The sequence below is a fragment of the Phascolarctos cinereus genome, unplaced genomic scaffold, assembly GCF_003287225.1.
Source record: "Phascolarctos cinereus isolate Bilbo 61053 unplaced genomic scaffold, phaCin_HiC Scaffold_1;HRSCAF=81, whole genome shotgun sequence".
NCBI lineage: Eukaryota > Metazoa > Chordata > Mammalia > Diprotodontia > Phascolarctidae > Phascolarctos > Phascolarctos cinereus.
The window spans coordinates 122,931,020-122,948,541 of NW_027555514.1; the positions used below are offsets into that span (position 1 = coordinate 122,931,020).

Sequence of the window (17,522 nt, forward strand, 5' to 3'; positions counted from 1 at the left end):
TTATTATTTGTAAGTGTAAAAATTTACAAAAAGGTCTACTTTTAATCTCCCGTGTGTGCTCAAACGGCTTTGGCAAGTTGAGACGAGGTGGGGAGAGGGTAAAGGCCTTCGTCTGAATCCAAATCTGTTGATGAATTAAAATTGGAGAAACTTGAGACGAGCGTGCCTAATTACCTAAAAAGAAACTCAACAAGAAAATGTATTGTAGCTTGTTGATCTTATTTCTTTGATAATTCAAAAGAATCTTCAAGAAATATGTGGACTTCTTCCTTGGGTTCTTGAAATGTGATCATGGAACACAATTGTCATTTGGCATCTACCCAGAAATACACATCTTTTGCATGATGCACCTGGACATATGTGGCAGGTCTGGTAGAATCAGCTAATTAACAACACAGGCTTAAACAGGCACCTCATCTGGCAGGGTAGTTAGCGGCCTGATGGTGCTCAGCAGGGTTTGGTAGTGCTTTTTATTTTTCTATCCTAATGGTCTGCTGCCCACCTAATTTTGCCTTATTGTCAGTCACTACTTACCGCAGCTTGGGGCCCTCCCAGGAGGCTAAATTATTATCAAAGGATTAGGGAGATGTAGCCTTGCAGCTCTGACATTTCTGATTACTTGTCTATGCCAGAACACTAATTAGCTGTGACTAATTAAGAAAAATGTTCCTGCCATAGAAAACCATTTAAAAGAACTGAGAAGTAGAAAAGCAATTCAAAAGCTGAGCAGTGCTCACATTTGCTAATGCTATTTAGATTTCCACCAGAGCCTTAACTCACCTTTAATTGTGCTCAGAATTTGTTTTAAAAAGTGCATGCCACACATGCAAACTGAGCCGAGCATTTGGATTCAATTGGAAGACAAAAAAAAAATTCATCACTGAAACTTTTTTCACTTTGATGAGTTTTTTTTGACAAAACACAAGTGAGAAGTGAAAAACCGTTTAATTTTCAATAAAACATTTTTCTAAACATCAAATGTAAAAATATAAGGCTATATTTCTCTTACATCTCCTTCCCCCTGTCCCTCTCCCCCTCCCCTTTCCACACACAAATATAGATACACAGCAAGGCAGGAACTGTTGGTATTTTGAAAATGACATTTTACAATCTTGAAAAGGCAAAAAGTAAAATATTTTTGACCTACAATTGGTTTTGGAAAAGACACTCATTTAAGGGGGAAAAAACTATTAGAATGGTTTTAAAGGACATATTAAGCCTGCCAGATGAGATTTGGTAATGATTTCATGCTTCTTGCTGTTTTTAAATGGTCTGGAAATACTGTAACTCCAGCATGTGGAGTCCAACATTTTCTTCCCTGCATTTGCATGCCTTCACTGTAACTGGCCATTATTGATTTACTCATGGAGAAGCCTGGGAGGATAGAGGAATGACCTCCCCTGAGACCAGTGATGTCAGTCCATGACTATCAGTTGGCCGGCATGATGTCCTCAGAGAACTCTCCTAGTTATTACTTTATTCTCCTCCAACTACCCAACTGCAAAGTTTTTGAACCTTCTTTCCCATTGTATCCTGAGGTGATTCTCTGCTTACTCAGGGACCCAGTGCACACTGCAAGTAGCTACATCAGTACTGGCAGCCTTTTCACCATGCTGAGATATTGTCCCAGTCCAATATATATAGAAACGTATGTATGTGTATATATATTTACATATGTGTATATGTGTATTATGCATGTATATAAATAAAATATATACACATGCAAGATATGCATGCATGTATACCTATACATATATATGTGTGTGTATGTGTGTTGTTGGTTTTGAGTCATTTCAGTCATGTCCCAACTCTTTCTGACCCCATTTAGGGGTTTTCTTGGCAGAGATACTAGAGTAGTTTGCCATTTCCTTCTCCACCTTATTTTACGGATGAGGCAAACAGTTTAGCGACTTGCCCAGAGTCACACAGCTAGTGTCTGAAGCCAAATTTGAACTCATGAGGATGAACGTTCCCGTTTCCACTACCTGCTGCCCTACCTAGCTGCCCCTATGTATACATACATAAATATATATACATAAGTATATTTAAGTGACTTACCTACAATCACCGAGATTTGCAGCTGGCAAAGATGGGATTTGTACTGCATTCCTCAGACTCTGAATCTATCGCTCTGTTGTATCATTCTGGCTAAAAAACATTTATCAAGTGCATTAGCAGTACACTCTTAGTACTCTCATAACAAGATTCCAGGCCCACTTTTAGGCTTACTGAGTATCACTTTCCAAATAGTCTAGGTCAATCTTAAGACAAGGTTCTGTCTTCCCTAAATTATCTCAGATCACATTTTAAAGACTAGTAGAAAGAAAGGATTTCAGTCGTCCCATCCTAATGTTTAACAATCCTTTAGAAAGTTCCTTCTCATATCTAACTTAAATCCTCTGCGGTTTTAAGGAGTATTTCCTCTTATTCGCCCAATAGATACCAAAAACAGGCAGTCAACATCCTGTCTATAATAGCCCTTCCTATACTTGAAGACTATTATTAAGACAACTGTCATGCTTGTCTTCTCCAGGCTAAATAATCTTTTGCTCATAGGTCCTATTTCCCAACCCTTTAATCATCTTTGTGCCTGTCCTTTGAACCTGTACAAAGTTTTTTCCATCATTCTTTAGGTTTAGAGTCTGCAATAAGACACGGCACTTTGGTAGGATTTGGTAATAATAAGACCAGCTATATTCCTGTTTACATATACCAATATCATACTTGCTTGCTAAGGGGGAAAAAGATCCTGACATTGCTAATTGTGTTTACCTTTGATTTGAGATGACACCACTCCCTAGATTTTTTTTTTTGCTGGTCATTCCTGACTGTTACCTGGCTTCTATTCATGGAAGTTTCTTATGCTTGAAGTAGAACTCCTAGTTTATGTTTTAGAATGTAGACTGCTTATGAGATGCAATAAAAAGACATTTGGAATATCCTATGTAGAAATCATATCCCAGAGCAAAACTTAATAGAATTAGAAGCAGGCTGAGGAATTTAAAATCTTGAATTTTTTTTCCGCATCAATCAGTAGTAGTTTTGAAGCTTTTACTATGTGCCCAGGCATTGTGGTAGGTGGTAGAGATACAAATTTTAAAAATAAAATAGTTCCTGTTCTTGAGAAGCTTACATTCTATTGGAGAAAGATAGCATGCACACATATACCTGTATACACAATAAATATAAGATAAATATGGATAGCTGGGAGAGGGTGGATGGGCACTAGCAGAGGGTGGGGGTGGGGAGGTAGGAATCAGGAAAGACTTCTTATAGATCACTTCAGGCATGTATTTCCACATACCATATGCAGAATGGAAGTGATAATAGATAATTTCAAAGTGATATGCTAAGGAACAGTTAGTAACTGGGTTTTAAAAACAAATGTAAAGCACCTTATCAAAATGGTTGGTCATAGTTAATAATTACCTTGGTACATTACCATTAATCTTTTCTATATTTCAAAATTATATTTCTGTATTTCAGAACTAGAGTAGGTGAAAGTCAGGGTCCATTTAATATGTAGAGCTGTCCTCTCCAGTTCCATCCTTCCACCATAAGGGAAGGGCATAAAGGAAGGAGGAATAACCTCCCTCCCTATACTTACTACATTATTGCTCAAACCAGGCTTAAGCCAAGTCCAAGAAGAACTCTTACTCTCTCCTAGCCAGGAGTCAACCCAGCCACCAGCCAGCTCCAGCACCTTACTGCAGTTCCTACACAAGCATGGAGGGAGAATGTCCTTCTAAGAATTCAGTCAGGGGCAGCTAGATGGTACAGTGGATAGAGCACTGGCCCTGGATTCAGGAGTACCTGAGTTCAAATCTGGCCTCAGACACGTAACACTTACTAGCTGTGTGACTCTGGGCAAGTCACTTAACCCCATTGCCTGGCCAAAAAAAAAAAAAATCAGTCAAAGGGAGAGCTGAAGACAAAAACCCATCGTCATCTGAGCCATATTCAGAAATCTATGTGTATGTGTTCATATGCAGGTTTGTAAATAAATATCTAGCTGTTATGAGCTGTGGGAATCATTATACCAACTCATACTCCCACTTAACAAGTTGGGTCCCAGAGCAAGGCTATGTCTCCCCATCAGAGTTCTAGGGGTGTTCCTGAGGGGAAACAGGATTCTTCTCTAATACCATCAGCTCAAGCTACTATTTAAATGTATTCTTTCCACAATGGTAGCTTCCAGGGATTAGCAAACCAGTATCACTTAACCAATTAATATCAATTATCTTTTACAAAAAGTTATTTATTGACAAAATATAATGAGAATAAAATACAAACATTTTCCCCTAATCCCATTCTCCCCTATACCACCTATGTTCCTAGAAACACTAGACTCAAAATTTAGGCACATTGTACAAAGCATTTGACCCACTAAGTTCACTTCCAAATTCAACATAGCCAATGAATAGTCTCTTTTCCTCCTTCTTGACTGCTAGGTTAAGCAGAGCACAGGGGACTTTGCCAGAATCAGCTGACCACAGAATTTAACAGGTATTCCTGCTACCGGACCCCTATCAGCTCACTCTCTCAGCCTTTCAGAGCTCACAAGGTCACAGCCTAGTTCATATTCCTTCACCTAAGAGAAGGAAAGAACCAATGAAGAGATGAGAGCAAAGGACAGTCTTCCCTTACTCTGTCAGTGACCTAGAGGAGGAGACAGGCAGCTGGCAGTAGGAAGTGCCTACTCCCATTGCTGCTGCTGCTACTGCTCATCAACAGCAGGGCTGAGTGCTTGAGGCTCCCATGCAGTGGAGAGCTGGGCACCTTCATTCTTCATCATCAGACACTTGCAGAAGAAATCTCACCAAAGAAGTATGCTTTCAGCACTCATAAGCCTGGTTTCCATTACAAAAAGATTCATGTGAAGTTTTAGAATTTTAAATATATTTATAAGCATTTAAAGATTGATAAAGTGCAATGACACAATGGATTAAGTAATTCAAGAATTTTTAATATTATTTTACAATAAGGAAACACAAGTGACTTGCCTATGGTCATACCTAAATTAATAAACACCCAAGGCAGAATTTAAAACTAGGTCTCCTGCTTCCAGCTCCTCACTAGGGACACTAGAATGTTCCCTGTACTCATGAAATCACAGGGGCAGTCCAAGTAATTTTTTTAAAGTATCCTCTACTTTATTTCATTTCACAAAATAAAATTAGATGATCTCTGCTTTTTTAAAAATTTTATTCATTTTGAACTTAAATACAAAAAGACAAAAATAAAAAGATCATTTGCATGCGAACAACATGACACAGGAAGAGGACTCGGTATAAAACCATGAATTTCCATTTCACACTGTTTACTTTGCTTTTTTGAAAACTAGTAAATACTACACATCACTTTCAAAGCTACTCTGCTTTGTACTTTGTACTTCTTCCTAAATTTTCTTTTGTTCTCTGCTTTTGTTCACCCTTGCCTAGAAAAGGCTACCATTAGTCACAAAAATGTATATATACGTAAAACCATACTATATGTACTTCTATTTATTGGTTCATTCTGTGGCTGTGGATAGCATCTTCCTTCATAGGTCCTTTATAGTTGATTTGAGTAATTGTAATACTCAAAATAACATTGTTGTTCAAAGTTGTTCTTAGAACAATATTGCTATTACTATGTACAATGTTTTCTTGTTTCTGCTCATTTTGTTCTTTATTATTTCATTAATCTCTGCTTTTTTGAAGATCTGGTTTCAATCTAATTTGCCTCTTCTCTTGAATTAGTACAGCAGTGCTAAAACCTGAATAGAATACTTAAATAAACCGCCAGCTACTAAATTATTTTCTTAACTTACAGCCTCCAACCTTAACTCTTTGACGAACTACTTTGATTTCCACTATCTATCCCTGCTTCTGCCTGTGAGATCCTCATTTGCTAACAAAGTGCTCTACTGTAGTGTAGTGGCAAACACAGGGTTAAGGTCCTGGGTTCAAACCCTGCCTCTTCCACTTACTACTTACGTAATGTTGGACAAGTCACTTCATCTCTCTAACTCTCAGTTTCTTTATCTGTAAAATGAAGGAGCTGTTCTAGATGATCTCTGATGTCCCTTCCAGGTCTTGAGCTATGAAACTGTTATTGTCAGTAATTCCATGATTTCTTATACTCACAACTTACAAAACACTTAGAAAGAAAAGAAAACTTGCAATTTGAAGAGTATGCAGCATTCCACTGAGATTATCTCCATTTTATTGATAAGGTGACATGATTTGTACATGTTGATAGAGATTAAACCTCACCATTTCCATGGCTGAGCTTTCCTCTCTAAAATAACTGGTGGCCTAAATAAGTGGTAACAAGGATTCTTAGAATTCAGTTTCCTTTGGTTGAGATGATTAATTTAGAATGTGATATGACTGGCTCTTTTCAGTACATTGTAAAAATTAACAAATCACCCTGACAGGTGGAAAAGGTATTTCTTGTATCCCAGTGAAGTACTTTAAGGCCGTATGTCGACACATTCATCCAGTGTGGTGTTATGATTAAATTAACCCCTAAATCAAGTCAATTCAATCAAAAAAAATTAACCAATTTAGTTGACTGCCACATTCTAGACAAGCCCTTAGAAGTTGCTTGAGGTGTATTGACATTAAGTGAGTTGTTCAAGATCAAGAACTAATCATTGTAGGTAGGATTTGAACCCAAGTCTTCGAAACTCCAAGCCCTGCACCCCATTAATAATTTCACACTGTCTCAGACTAATGGGGTACTATAATTGGTAGAGGAGCAACAGTTTACTAAATATTTTAAAGAAGCTAAATGTAATGTACATACGGGAAGTAATTTACTTGGTCAAACCTTGGCCATTCTGCTTTTGAATTTTAAATAGCTTGATAGTATAGGACTGCAAGAAAAATAAAAGCCACAGTCTTAAAGTATCACACATGTTCACCAGCAGTCATTCATAGATACTAATCTAAAAAGAGTTTTAAAATCAAGTACTAGCCATAACTGTATAGTTTATTCAAAAGAATTCAACTCTTTTAAATTATTTTTAAATTAACAAGAAAAGGAATATTCATTTATTTACAGAATTTACAAAGTATTGACAAGAGTTAAAAACCTTTGCTTAGAAGTCTAGACTCTTGCACAAGGAGAAAAATACATCATTATGTACTCTTTTTCGAGGGATAAACAAGGAATGTGAAGTTTGAAATATCTTGGGGATAACTGCAACTAGCATTGTATTGAGCAACTGCTGCAATTCTATTTACTTTGGGGTGGGAGTGGAGAGGCTAGAAGTATAATTTTCATAGAACTAATGGTAAGAAAACTCCTTCTACCAATGCAAATTAAGAACAGTTGATTTCTGCAACTTACAATCTTAGGGAGTTACCCAAAACACACTGAGAACTCCAGAGTCACACAGCCAGTATATGTCAGAGATAGGGCTTGAGCTCAAGTTGGTCTGACTCTGAGACCAGCTGTAATTGGCTGGTTCCTCCCATAACCCCCAGACCAACCATAACTTCCTTCCTTTCCAACCAAATTCCTGACTCTCAGGACTTTCCCGACCATGGCCTTTGTCCCACTTCCTTAATCTCTCCACCCCCATCCCTATTTTCAGCTTCCTTTCATGTGTTGTCTTCCCTCACCAAAATGTGAGCTCCTTGAGGGCAAGAACTCTTTTTTTTACCTGTATATGTATTCCCAGCACTTAGCACAGTGCCTAGCACACAGTCAGTACTTAATAAAATGCACTTGATTTAATAAATGATAACTCTATATTCACCAAACCAAATTCTCTTGTATATAGCAGGTACTTAATTAACATTTGAATTGAGCCAAAGGTTAGTTTTCCTTCCCATATTGCATTGATTTTGCTATAATGCCCCAGCTTCCAAATATGCCCAAACATTCTGGTACAAGGCACTATTGAAATATTCCTTTTAAAAAAAAAAGAGTATGAAAAATGGTATGTAGGATGCTAACAGAGCTCGTGATTTTTAATCTGAGCTGAATAAAAGATTACTTTTTTGCCTTTGGAAATTTGGATTGCATCATGTTGTAAGTGAATTTCACTGGGCTTTTTTCCCCTGAAACAATGTGGTGTAATGGATAAAAAGTTAGTCTCAAAGCTGGGTGGACTTAGGTTTCATCCTCACCTCTGGCATAAACTAGGGCAAATCATTAACCTCTCAGTGCTCCAGGTAAATCTCAAAGATTATAAATTTCAGAGAAGGCCCTGATTTGAATTGGCAGAGTGAATCTCCTTACAGAGGAATTTCCAATACCAATGAGATCTCCTTGTTTGAACTATTAATAGAAATTCTCCTATAATTTCTAAGCAGGGAGTTAGGGCTGTGGATAGAGCACTGCGCCTGGAATGAGGAAGACCTGAATTCAAATTCAACGTCACATGCTCTGTGACCTTGGCAAGTCACTTAAATACTGTTTACCTCAGTTTCCTCAACTGTAAAAAGGAGATAATAACAACTGTAGCATCTGCCTCACAGGGCTGTTGTGACAATCAAATGAGATAATGTTTGTAAAGTGCTTAAGACGTTGCCTGGCACGTAATCTGCATTATGTAAATACTTGTTCCTTTCCCCTTCTCTTCCTATATTATAAACTAGAAACACACTTCAGAAGACTTTCAGACATTGCTAAAATAAAATATAAAGTAAATTTTTATAAAAGCTGTTACTACTAGGACTAATAGAAGATAGAGTAACTGGAATTGAAAGGATGTCACCAGATAGACATTTGACTTTTCCCCTGGAGTAGTCAAGAGTTCGCTGCTCTCTAAAACAAGACCAGAGTCAAGTGAATGGAACCATGGCATGAGTTCTAGTTGTCTTTGTATGGGCAACTGTTTGCGGCCATGATATTTTATTTTGCTGCCTTCTAAACATTTCTATATAGACAGATACATATAGTGATATGTAGCTGTGTCTTTGGGGCAGCCAGCAATGTAGAAGGCCAGGCCTGGAGTCAGAAAGACTGAGTTTAAATCTGGCCTCAGACACTTACCAGCTGGGTGACCCTGGGCAAGTCACTTAATCCCATCTGCCTCAGTTTCTTCTTCTGCAAAATGAGCTGGAGAAGGAAATATCAAACCACTCCAATATCTCTTCCAGGAAAACCCCACATGGGGTCACAAAGAAACGGACACAACTGAAATGACTGAACAGCAAAAACAAAAGATGTGTCTTCATATTAGGGGCAGTCCACTCTCCAGTCTCCCGGAGTTCATTTTGCCAAAAGAAGACACATTCATTAGGAGGAAGAAAAAACAATCACTTGAGGGTTTGTTCCCATCTGTTGGTTCTTTACACTGTATTACACACATTATTATTCTCTCCCAGAGATAAGCCTAATATTTTGCTCCATGGTTAGTATCCTCAACTGTAGGTAACAGTCTATGTAACCATTGGCTAGATTCATTTCTTTCCCCTGTCATGGAGATAGATCAAAAAGTTTTCTAAGACACTGAGTCCTGAAAAGGGTTCGAGCACTTTCTCCTTCATTGCTCCTATGGATACTTTAAGAACACTTGGACCCATTGGCATGATCTCTCACTTCCTGGTACGAAATTTGTTGGTTCATCTCTGAAAATTTCAGTCCTTCCTTTCAAAGTATGTCAGCTTTCCATGTGACCTAGAATTTTTTTTTTGTAAACAGAAGCATTAAATAATAGAACAGTGATAGTACTCTGCATTTCCTTTCTTCTCCTCATCTTGAGGTCAAAAGTCTGACAAATGTGACTCATTCCCTACTCTGCTGCTTTGATAGAGTTATTACCCTCACTTCATTGGGGGTAAACTTTATTAGGAAATGAAATGCCTTCAGGAGCCCAAGTTAGTAAAAGAATTGACTATTGAAAATTCTAAAACTGCAGACTTCCAGGCCCAAAGAGGTTATAGTTCACTACATTGTTCTGGTGACAGTTTATGTTGGAAGTTTGTAATAATGGGATGAGTTAGAGATGAACACATCAGAAAGTTGATTCAATAAGCATTTATTAAGCAAGTACCTACTATGTGCCAGGCATAGTGTTAGATGCTGAGGATACAAAGACAAAAGTGAAACATTCCTTGCTTTCAAGGAGCTTACATTCTGTTGGGGGTAATAATATATGCCTCCAAATGTATATGTGCATATATATGTGTGTATATTTAAAACATGTGTGCATGTGTTATGCTTACACATATGTGCTGAATAAATAAAATAATTTAGGGCAGGGTAAGGAACTAGCAATCACTGAGATCAAGAAAGGCCTTGTGTAGGTGGTACCACCTGAGCTATTCTTTAAAGAAAGTTAGGCATTTTATTAAGAGGAGGTGAGGAAGGGAGAGTGTTTAGGGTAAAGGTAACGTGCGTATGTGTGGAGGTAAAAGATGGAACTATGTGTAAATAAGCTAATTGAGGAGGAATAATATAAAATAAATTAATAGGTCACATCCAAACTGCAGGAAAACTCAAACACGCACATGCATACATGCACGCATGCTCACACATAGAAGCAATTTTAGTTTTTACTTCTGTTAAGCAAGCAAGTGCACAACTCTAAGGCCTTAGGATACCATATTACTCTAGGCACAATATACACTGAATCTATAGCTTCATCTTTTGTGCAAATCTAAGCTTAAGTCATATGGTGTCTCACAAGATTTAAGATACAGTTTAGGAATTAGGTTTGTAAGAATCACAGAATTTAGAATGGGAGAATATCTTCGATATCATCTAGTCGAACTCTCATTTTATAGATGAGAAAAATGAGCCACGTAAAAGTGAAATGATTTTCCCAAGGTCACATGGCTTGTTAGTTATAGAACTAAGGCTTGAACTGAGACTTCTTGGTCTGTTATGCTTCCCACTGCACCATGGTGGCACTGTGCCCTTGTCTGATCTATAGAGAAGCATAACTTTACTTGAAAAAAAAAGCATAGCATGAAAATTACTAGGCCTGAAAAAGAAAATTTTCCAAATTTAATTTTCGGCTACTATAGTATAAGTAAGCCATTCCAGTGCTGTTCCTCCAATATCTCCTCACACTGGCAGGCAAAGTCCATTTGATTACATTCTCTCAGGGTTCTAGGGGTAACTTTGAGGTAACTAGGGGTAACTACTGTTGCTTTGAATCCTCACTGGTGAGCCTCAGCCATCAGTTTCAATTAGCTTTTAGAAAAGAAATTTATTAAGAACGCATAGCAATGTTAGTACAAAAACATCATTCTCCTAACCCAGGGGTGCATGCCTCTGTATCTTGCACAAGATCTTTGAGGAGAGGGGCCTCAGACTTAAAATAGAGAGGTAGTGAGATACATGTGTCAAGAACACATCTGGCCAAAGGGTACCTCCTGACTTCCAGCCCCGGAAGTCCTTTTTTCTCTTCATGAAGTCCTCATGAAGTTCCCCTTGGGTGTAGCTCTGTTGCACTACAAAAAATGGGTGCCTTTTTACAATTCATAGCTATCATTTTTCTCTGTCATGAGAGGTTATGATCCCTAAAGCCACCAACATCCTCAAGTGACTGTCTTTCCAAGTCTACTATAGGTGCTTCCTCTGTCATTGGCCACTACCACTCTGGCAGGAATTATTGTCACTTCTTGTTTCCAAGAGGACCTTTGATGAATCCCCTAAAACAATTAAATTACCTGAGAACTTCCCTCTCAGACTATTCATTCATCAAAGATGATAAGGAAAGACTAAACACAAAAGAAACAGAGGTGCCATTTGTTTATAGACACATAGTGGCCTAGTGGGACATAGGGAAGCCACCCTTTCCCCAACTTGGCAGCTCATAACATTCCTTACCTCACTCACTACCAGGAAGGAAAAGAGACTGAGAGAATGATGGGTACTCAGTTTCAGCTTAGTACCTCCTGAATCTTGAGTTCTTCTGACTCTACAGCCAATTGGAAGACTTTTTGTCTTCACATAGTACCAATCCTTCAATCATGCATGACTGGAGAACCAGGCAAGGAATATCTGTTCATGCTCTATATAACCCACCAGGAGGATAAAGTCTGAGCACACTCTAAGGACTGGGCCCTCATTAAACAATCCCACCTTATAATAGGTTGAGTTGAATGCTTCTGGAGCTAATGCCTTGATGGATTGAATTAAACACTTCCTTGTGTCTGTTTCCTTTTTGTTACTGTTGTTAGTTTTACTTTGTTCCTTGAAACCAAGGTATAGGTATAGTTTCAAGGAGATGCCTTCAGTAGGAAAAAAAATTATCATGTTCATTAAATCAAATTTAGAGTTAGTAAAAAGGTTGTTTGTTATATGGCTTCATATCTTTCAGTTCAGGCCTCAGAAATGTGAGGAGATAAGAGCTGTAAATGTAGTTATACTTGATGGCAATAATGCTAAAAAAAAAAGGGAAATTTTTTTAATGGATCATTAACATTTATTACATGAGTATTAATATATTATTAAAAATTAAATTCTAGGGTGTCTTAAAGAATTGAGTGGCTTACATACTCTTATCAAAACTTTGTTTTATAACAACAATAATAATCAACTATACCTTTTCCTTTAAAACACATACAATGGAAACCAAAAGGCCTATTTGATATTTTCCAGGTGTTATTCTTTTATCTCAACTCAGTGAGTCTCAAGAAACAACCTGCATCTAATGGAATAATTGCAGAAATGTATTACCATGCACAGTGTGGAAATTTAGCCCTTCAGTTTTTTCGAAGCTCTGGAAAGCATGTTTTTCTGTTATTCACCTATTGAGACAAGCATAGCTGGAGCAGATGAAAAGCATAGCCTTGGTCATACCAATTCCTAATCAATAAAAAGCTAGACTTAAGCAGAAAATATAACACAGATTTGTGCCCCAGCAAATCTGCCATTTTTATTTTATCATCATCAGAAACAACATTCTGACAGAACCCATTTACTAGCAACTGCCAACATATATAAGCCGTATGGGGTCTTGTGATTCAGATTTAGGAATATCAGCCCCAGAAGGTCTGAGGCTTTGTACATTAGTGTATATTGAGTCCTCATTCCAGGTGGCAAACAGCTGCACCTTTTAAAAATAAAATAAAAGAAAATAAAGAAAACTTCCAAAATGAGCCTGAAGTGCTTGTTTTCTGAAGAGAAGTGTTATATTTCATTGAAGCCTTCTCCAAAATGTTATAAATTAGTCCAGAAAAGGAATTGGGAATATTTAATATATTTGTTTTGTGTTCCCAATGGTCAACAGAATAATGAAATTCCTTAACTACTTCTCTTTAACTTGCATGAAGAAAGCACGGTGTGTTGCTAAATCTCTTTTCACCAGCACTGCCGAGAAACAACTTTAATCCTTGTTAGAAAATTGCAGAGTCTGGGACTGACAAAGAGCTCATGCTTGTTCTATTGTTAGTGCTTCTGGACCCTGAGAGTGGAGCCCTTTACAGCTGCATGTATCCAGCCTGGCTCAGCTGTACTATTTAGGAGAGGAGGTTTGTCAATTTCTATTGACAATGGGGAGAGTTTTTCTGTGCCTGTAGCAGCGCTGACACAGTTGGGGATCAATGCCAGCCATTCAGACTACACCCTCTTTCATTGCTTTGGTTTGTTAATTCAAGACTAAAGGTCCGCGGAGGGGGTTTAGGGTGTTTAAGAAAGCTGATGAACTGTTTAAGAAAGCTGATGAACTGAAAGCGTTTATAGCCCTAGTGTGGCAATTTCCATAGTCAGTGGCAACTACTGGCACTAAGGGAGTTGTGTCCTTGTTGACCCTCGCGTTATTAAAAATGCACGAGCGCTGCGCTCCTCGATATTTCAACACTCTTTCATTGTCAATACCACCTTCTGGGCCCTTCAGCTTGTTGCTTGCTCTAAAGATCTCCTTAGATTGGGTTTGAAAACTTCACCTTAAACACTAGATTAGACTGATGTTCTGTTTTCCGTGCTCCTGTTGATTTGTTGAACCTTCCCAGGGCTGGAAAGCAAGTAGCGGCTTGATGGGGAGACGGGCTGCTAATATGATTTACCAGTCTACAGTCATGCACAATAAGTGTGAATAAATACAGGGGTCTCACAGAGTCAACCCTAGCCTTTCCTTTTTATTTTTGCTTTAAAAGAGATATCTCAGGAAAATGAAGTGAGTAATGCATGCCCTTACAGGAGCTGGATGAAGCATAAATAAAAAAATACATATTTTTTTTTCCTGTTAAAGTGGTTGGCTGCTGTTGTGTTATTGATGTGGAAAAAATATATAATATACACTTACTGCTTTATTCCTGTGTGGACCACAGCAAAGAATAAAGCAATAATGTCATGCCATTGACTTCAGTGAGAACTGCTATGCCCCTTCATTGCCCGTCCCCTGAAGGAAAAAGTGAATAGTCAGCCAGCAAATGTTTTATTATAATAACTTCTTCAGAATGAAAGGATGTTTTCTGGATGTTTGAACGTTTCCGCAAATTGGCCCTACTGCAAGGCATTTTGGGGGGGGGGGGTGGTGAGGGCATTTCTACTTGATTCTGTTTTTTCTTGTCCTAATGAGTAAAAGTGGGACCTACTGTACTCCAGGACCCAAAGAGGCTTATGACCTGGGGTTTTCAACACCAGTTGCTATGCCAGAAATAGAAAAACCCTTACCTCTGCTTTTTCTTTTGTTTTTGTTTTGTTTACAAGAAGCAATCACAATGGTGAGAATGAATTTTCCATATCTGTATCCATAATGGCTGTAGGGGATTCTGTGCCCATCTGCTGTTTTTCTAGAGCAGAACCCAGGACTCCTTTCTAACCTTCACTAAAGTTCTTCAAGATTCTATGACCTTTACATTTCAGTACATGAATTTTCCCTTTCTCCTATTGCGGTGGCTGTGTCTCTGTGATATGTAGTGTTGCTGATATTAATTACTTCGGTATTTTTACTCAGTGACAGTTCTGATGTATTATTTCTGATAGTGTTAGAGAATCTATTGACAATTTTTCCCCTCAAAAATGCTTTTCACTGTAGACTTTTATATTTTAGTCATAGGATCTAATAATTATTATTAATTTCTATTTTATATTAAATGCGCTTTTGATTATCTCTTCATAGTAATTATCACATTTGTGCAGCAGAGGAATAAAGTTAAATTAAGTTTAAACTGGGTGAGGCTTTTTTTTTAAGGAGAGGATATTTATGGAGTTATGTTGAAGCATTATTTGATTTTCTCAAGTAGGTCTTCAAAAGTGAGGTTAGTACTAATATGTACAGAAATGGGCAGATGTAGCAGGAGATCTTAACTAATACTTTGTACCAGAATTCGTGCTATGAGTGTTTCCACTTTTCATAGGAGTAAGCCATTTTTTACCCAAAGAAGGAGTATAATTTTAAATCCTTTTTTTTCCTATCTGACCAGATCGTGGCCTATGTATGATCCTTAGGACTTTTCCTCATATAGCATATTTGATTATCAATAAAATTGATCTGTCTTTTTATTTTAAAGGAGAAGTTATGATGTTGATGTTTGAAATAATGAGAACTAGCAAAGATAAAAAATAAGTATGACAGAAACTAATATGAATAACTGAGGGATACTAAGGTATACAATATTAGCAGAAATAATCAAATGAATTCAGTTGAAAATTTAATTAAATATGTTGAATGTTATTAACAATTTGAGCATTTAGTTTCTTAAAACCTGTAATTCCTAATGTTTTTAAATCTCATAAAATAGGAATATAACCATGTGAAAAAGCAAAAATAGATTGTGAATAATAGTAAAAAAAACCAAATCACATGTTTTAAATAGCATAGAATTTCATCCGTTATCAACTTGACATTATAGTGTTTTGCAAATCAGTTATTCCATATTTTAATTAGTTTACTTGATATTTTGTGTATGTTCTGTACACTAATTTAGAAGAAGTATAATGACATGTGAAGCCAATTTGTTTTTAGAAACTTATAATTAAAATACCTTTTGTTCTAGTTAGATAAAAATGTGTAAGAGCAACTTTTTAATAAACATGAGTTAAAATGCTAAGAAAATCAGAATTTCCCAGTTGAGATAACTCCTCCCCCTAAAAATGTTATTAGCTATAAAAAAAGATTTTTTTAAAAATTGTCCTCTTTATATTTTGGTATTCATATTTACATTATACACATATGTACTAGCAAGTTTAAAAGTACACTCAGATATAGCACATACATATAAGGTCCCTTAAATAGTCATATAAGCTGCTCTGTCCTTTCCCAAATGCTGTCTAGAATTTGGTTTCTGCTTGTAGCACATTCTCTTCACAAATAGCATTATTCTTTGAGTTGCCTAAATCTGCTTACAGTAGCTATAAACTGAACTCACTTAACATACAAATTGTGACTTCTGGACTGTCCTTTTGGCATATACAGACCCAGAATTTCTCTTAGTTACACAAATGTGGACATTATAAAGAAGCAGGAAATTACATTAGGGGAGGATTTCAGTCTTTCTCCTGTGGAGAGACCTGCAATGAACAGGGCAAGGACATGAACTCTCCCAAAACTAAATCGTTTCCAAAATGAAGCAAAACCTTTCTTCTTGCTGTATGAGCAGCAGACATCCATTGAGTCATTTATTTCAGAAAGAATACTGCCATGACAAGGTTCCTCAGATCCCAGGAAGGTTTATTCATTGTTAGTTGGATCCAAAGGATTTGAGAAGAATCTAACCACAGTAATAGGTCTAGGTCTTGGTGAAGATTTCATTTGTGAGTAGAAAGATGTTTTTGTTGGGGGTGCTTTTTTGCCATAATTCCAAAATAAAATAAAAGATAGACATCAGAAGATATTGACTCTGTGCCATGGTGACATCTACCATTTGATTTTTTTGTAGGACTCTACAATATTGCATGAAAACTCTGAAGTGATGCAAAATTTCTCTTTGAAAATAATTTAGCTGGTTTTCCCCCTGCTGTCTCAGCAGGCTATTCATTGCTATAAACATGTATTTAGTGCCCATTGTTACTTACGGCTTACAAAGCAGGCTACTGGGCTGCAAAGTGCAAAGCTCTGTTTCCCTGTGAATATTCTGCAGCTGAAAGACTAGTGCTAATTCATGTAAAGCACAGTCTAGGTCAAGTTAGCAGATTTCCTAGCAAAACATGCAATTCTCTTAACAGGAAATTATAGCATTATTGACTTCAAGTGCTGATCTGTGGTCATTTCAGAGCATTTCATTACCCCTCATTACCAAATCTGTTAAATGAATACTGCAGAGGTGTTTTTTGTGTGTGTGTGTGTGTTTGTTTTGGTGTGTGTGTGTGTGTTTTCTTTCCCTCCTTCCCTCTGCCCTGCCCCCCATCCTTTTTTCCAGCAATGGTACAGCAGCTCCATGAAAGTCATTTCTGTGTGGTTGGCGGATAGATTAGACCTTCAGCTTCATATCTACCAACTGAAGACTCTCATCAAAATAGTGAAGGTAAACAAAATGGCTTTGAATGTGGTGGCCTATTACTGTTTGATACAAAAGATAAAATTTCATTAGGTATTTTGGAGGGAAGTGTAGACCTTTGACTTTGTAAGTACAGGGAAATTCCAGTGTAGAAACTCCCATCACAGATGCAAATGGGCGACTCCTTAG

The 17,522-nt window shown here is 37.4% G+C and overlaps 1 protein-coding gene across 11 annotated transcripts in view; it reads left to right on the forward strand.

The window, feature by feature from the left end:
• Positions 1-17,522, forward strand: part of CADPS2 (calcium dependent secretion activator 2) — a 708,547-nt gene that overhangs the window by 682,551 nt on the left and 8,474 nt on the right. For 9 of the 11 annotated variants that reach the window (XM_078154004.1, XM_020966379.2, XM_020966375.2 and 6 more), the window contains one exon: positions 17,256-17,360. The exons of the other annotated variants lie outside the window; for them this stretch is intronic. In XM_078154004.1, the coding sequence (XP_078010130.1) occupies positions 17,256-17,360 (105 nt within the window). The remainder of the gene's footprint in view (positions 1-17,255; positions 17,361-17,522) is intronic. 11 annotated transcript variants of the gene reach the window in all.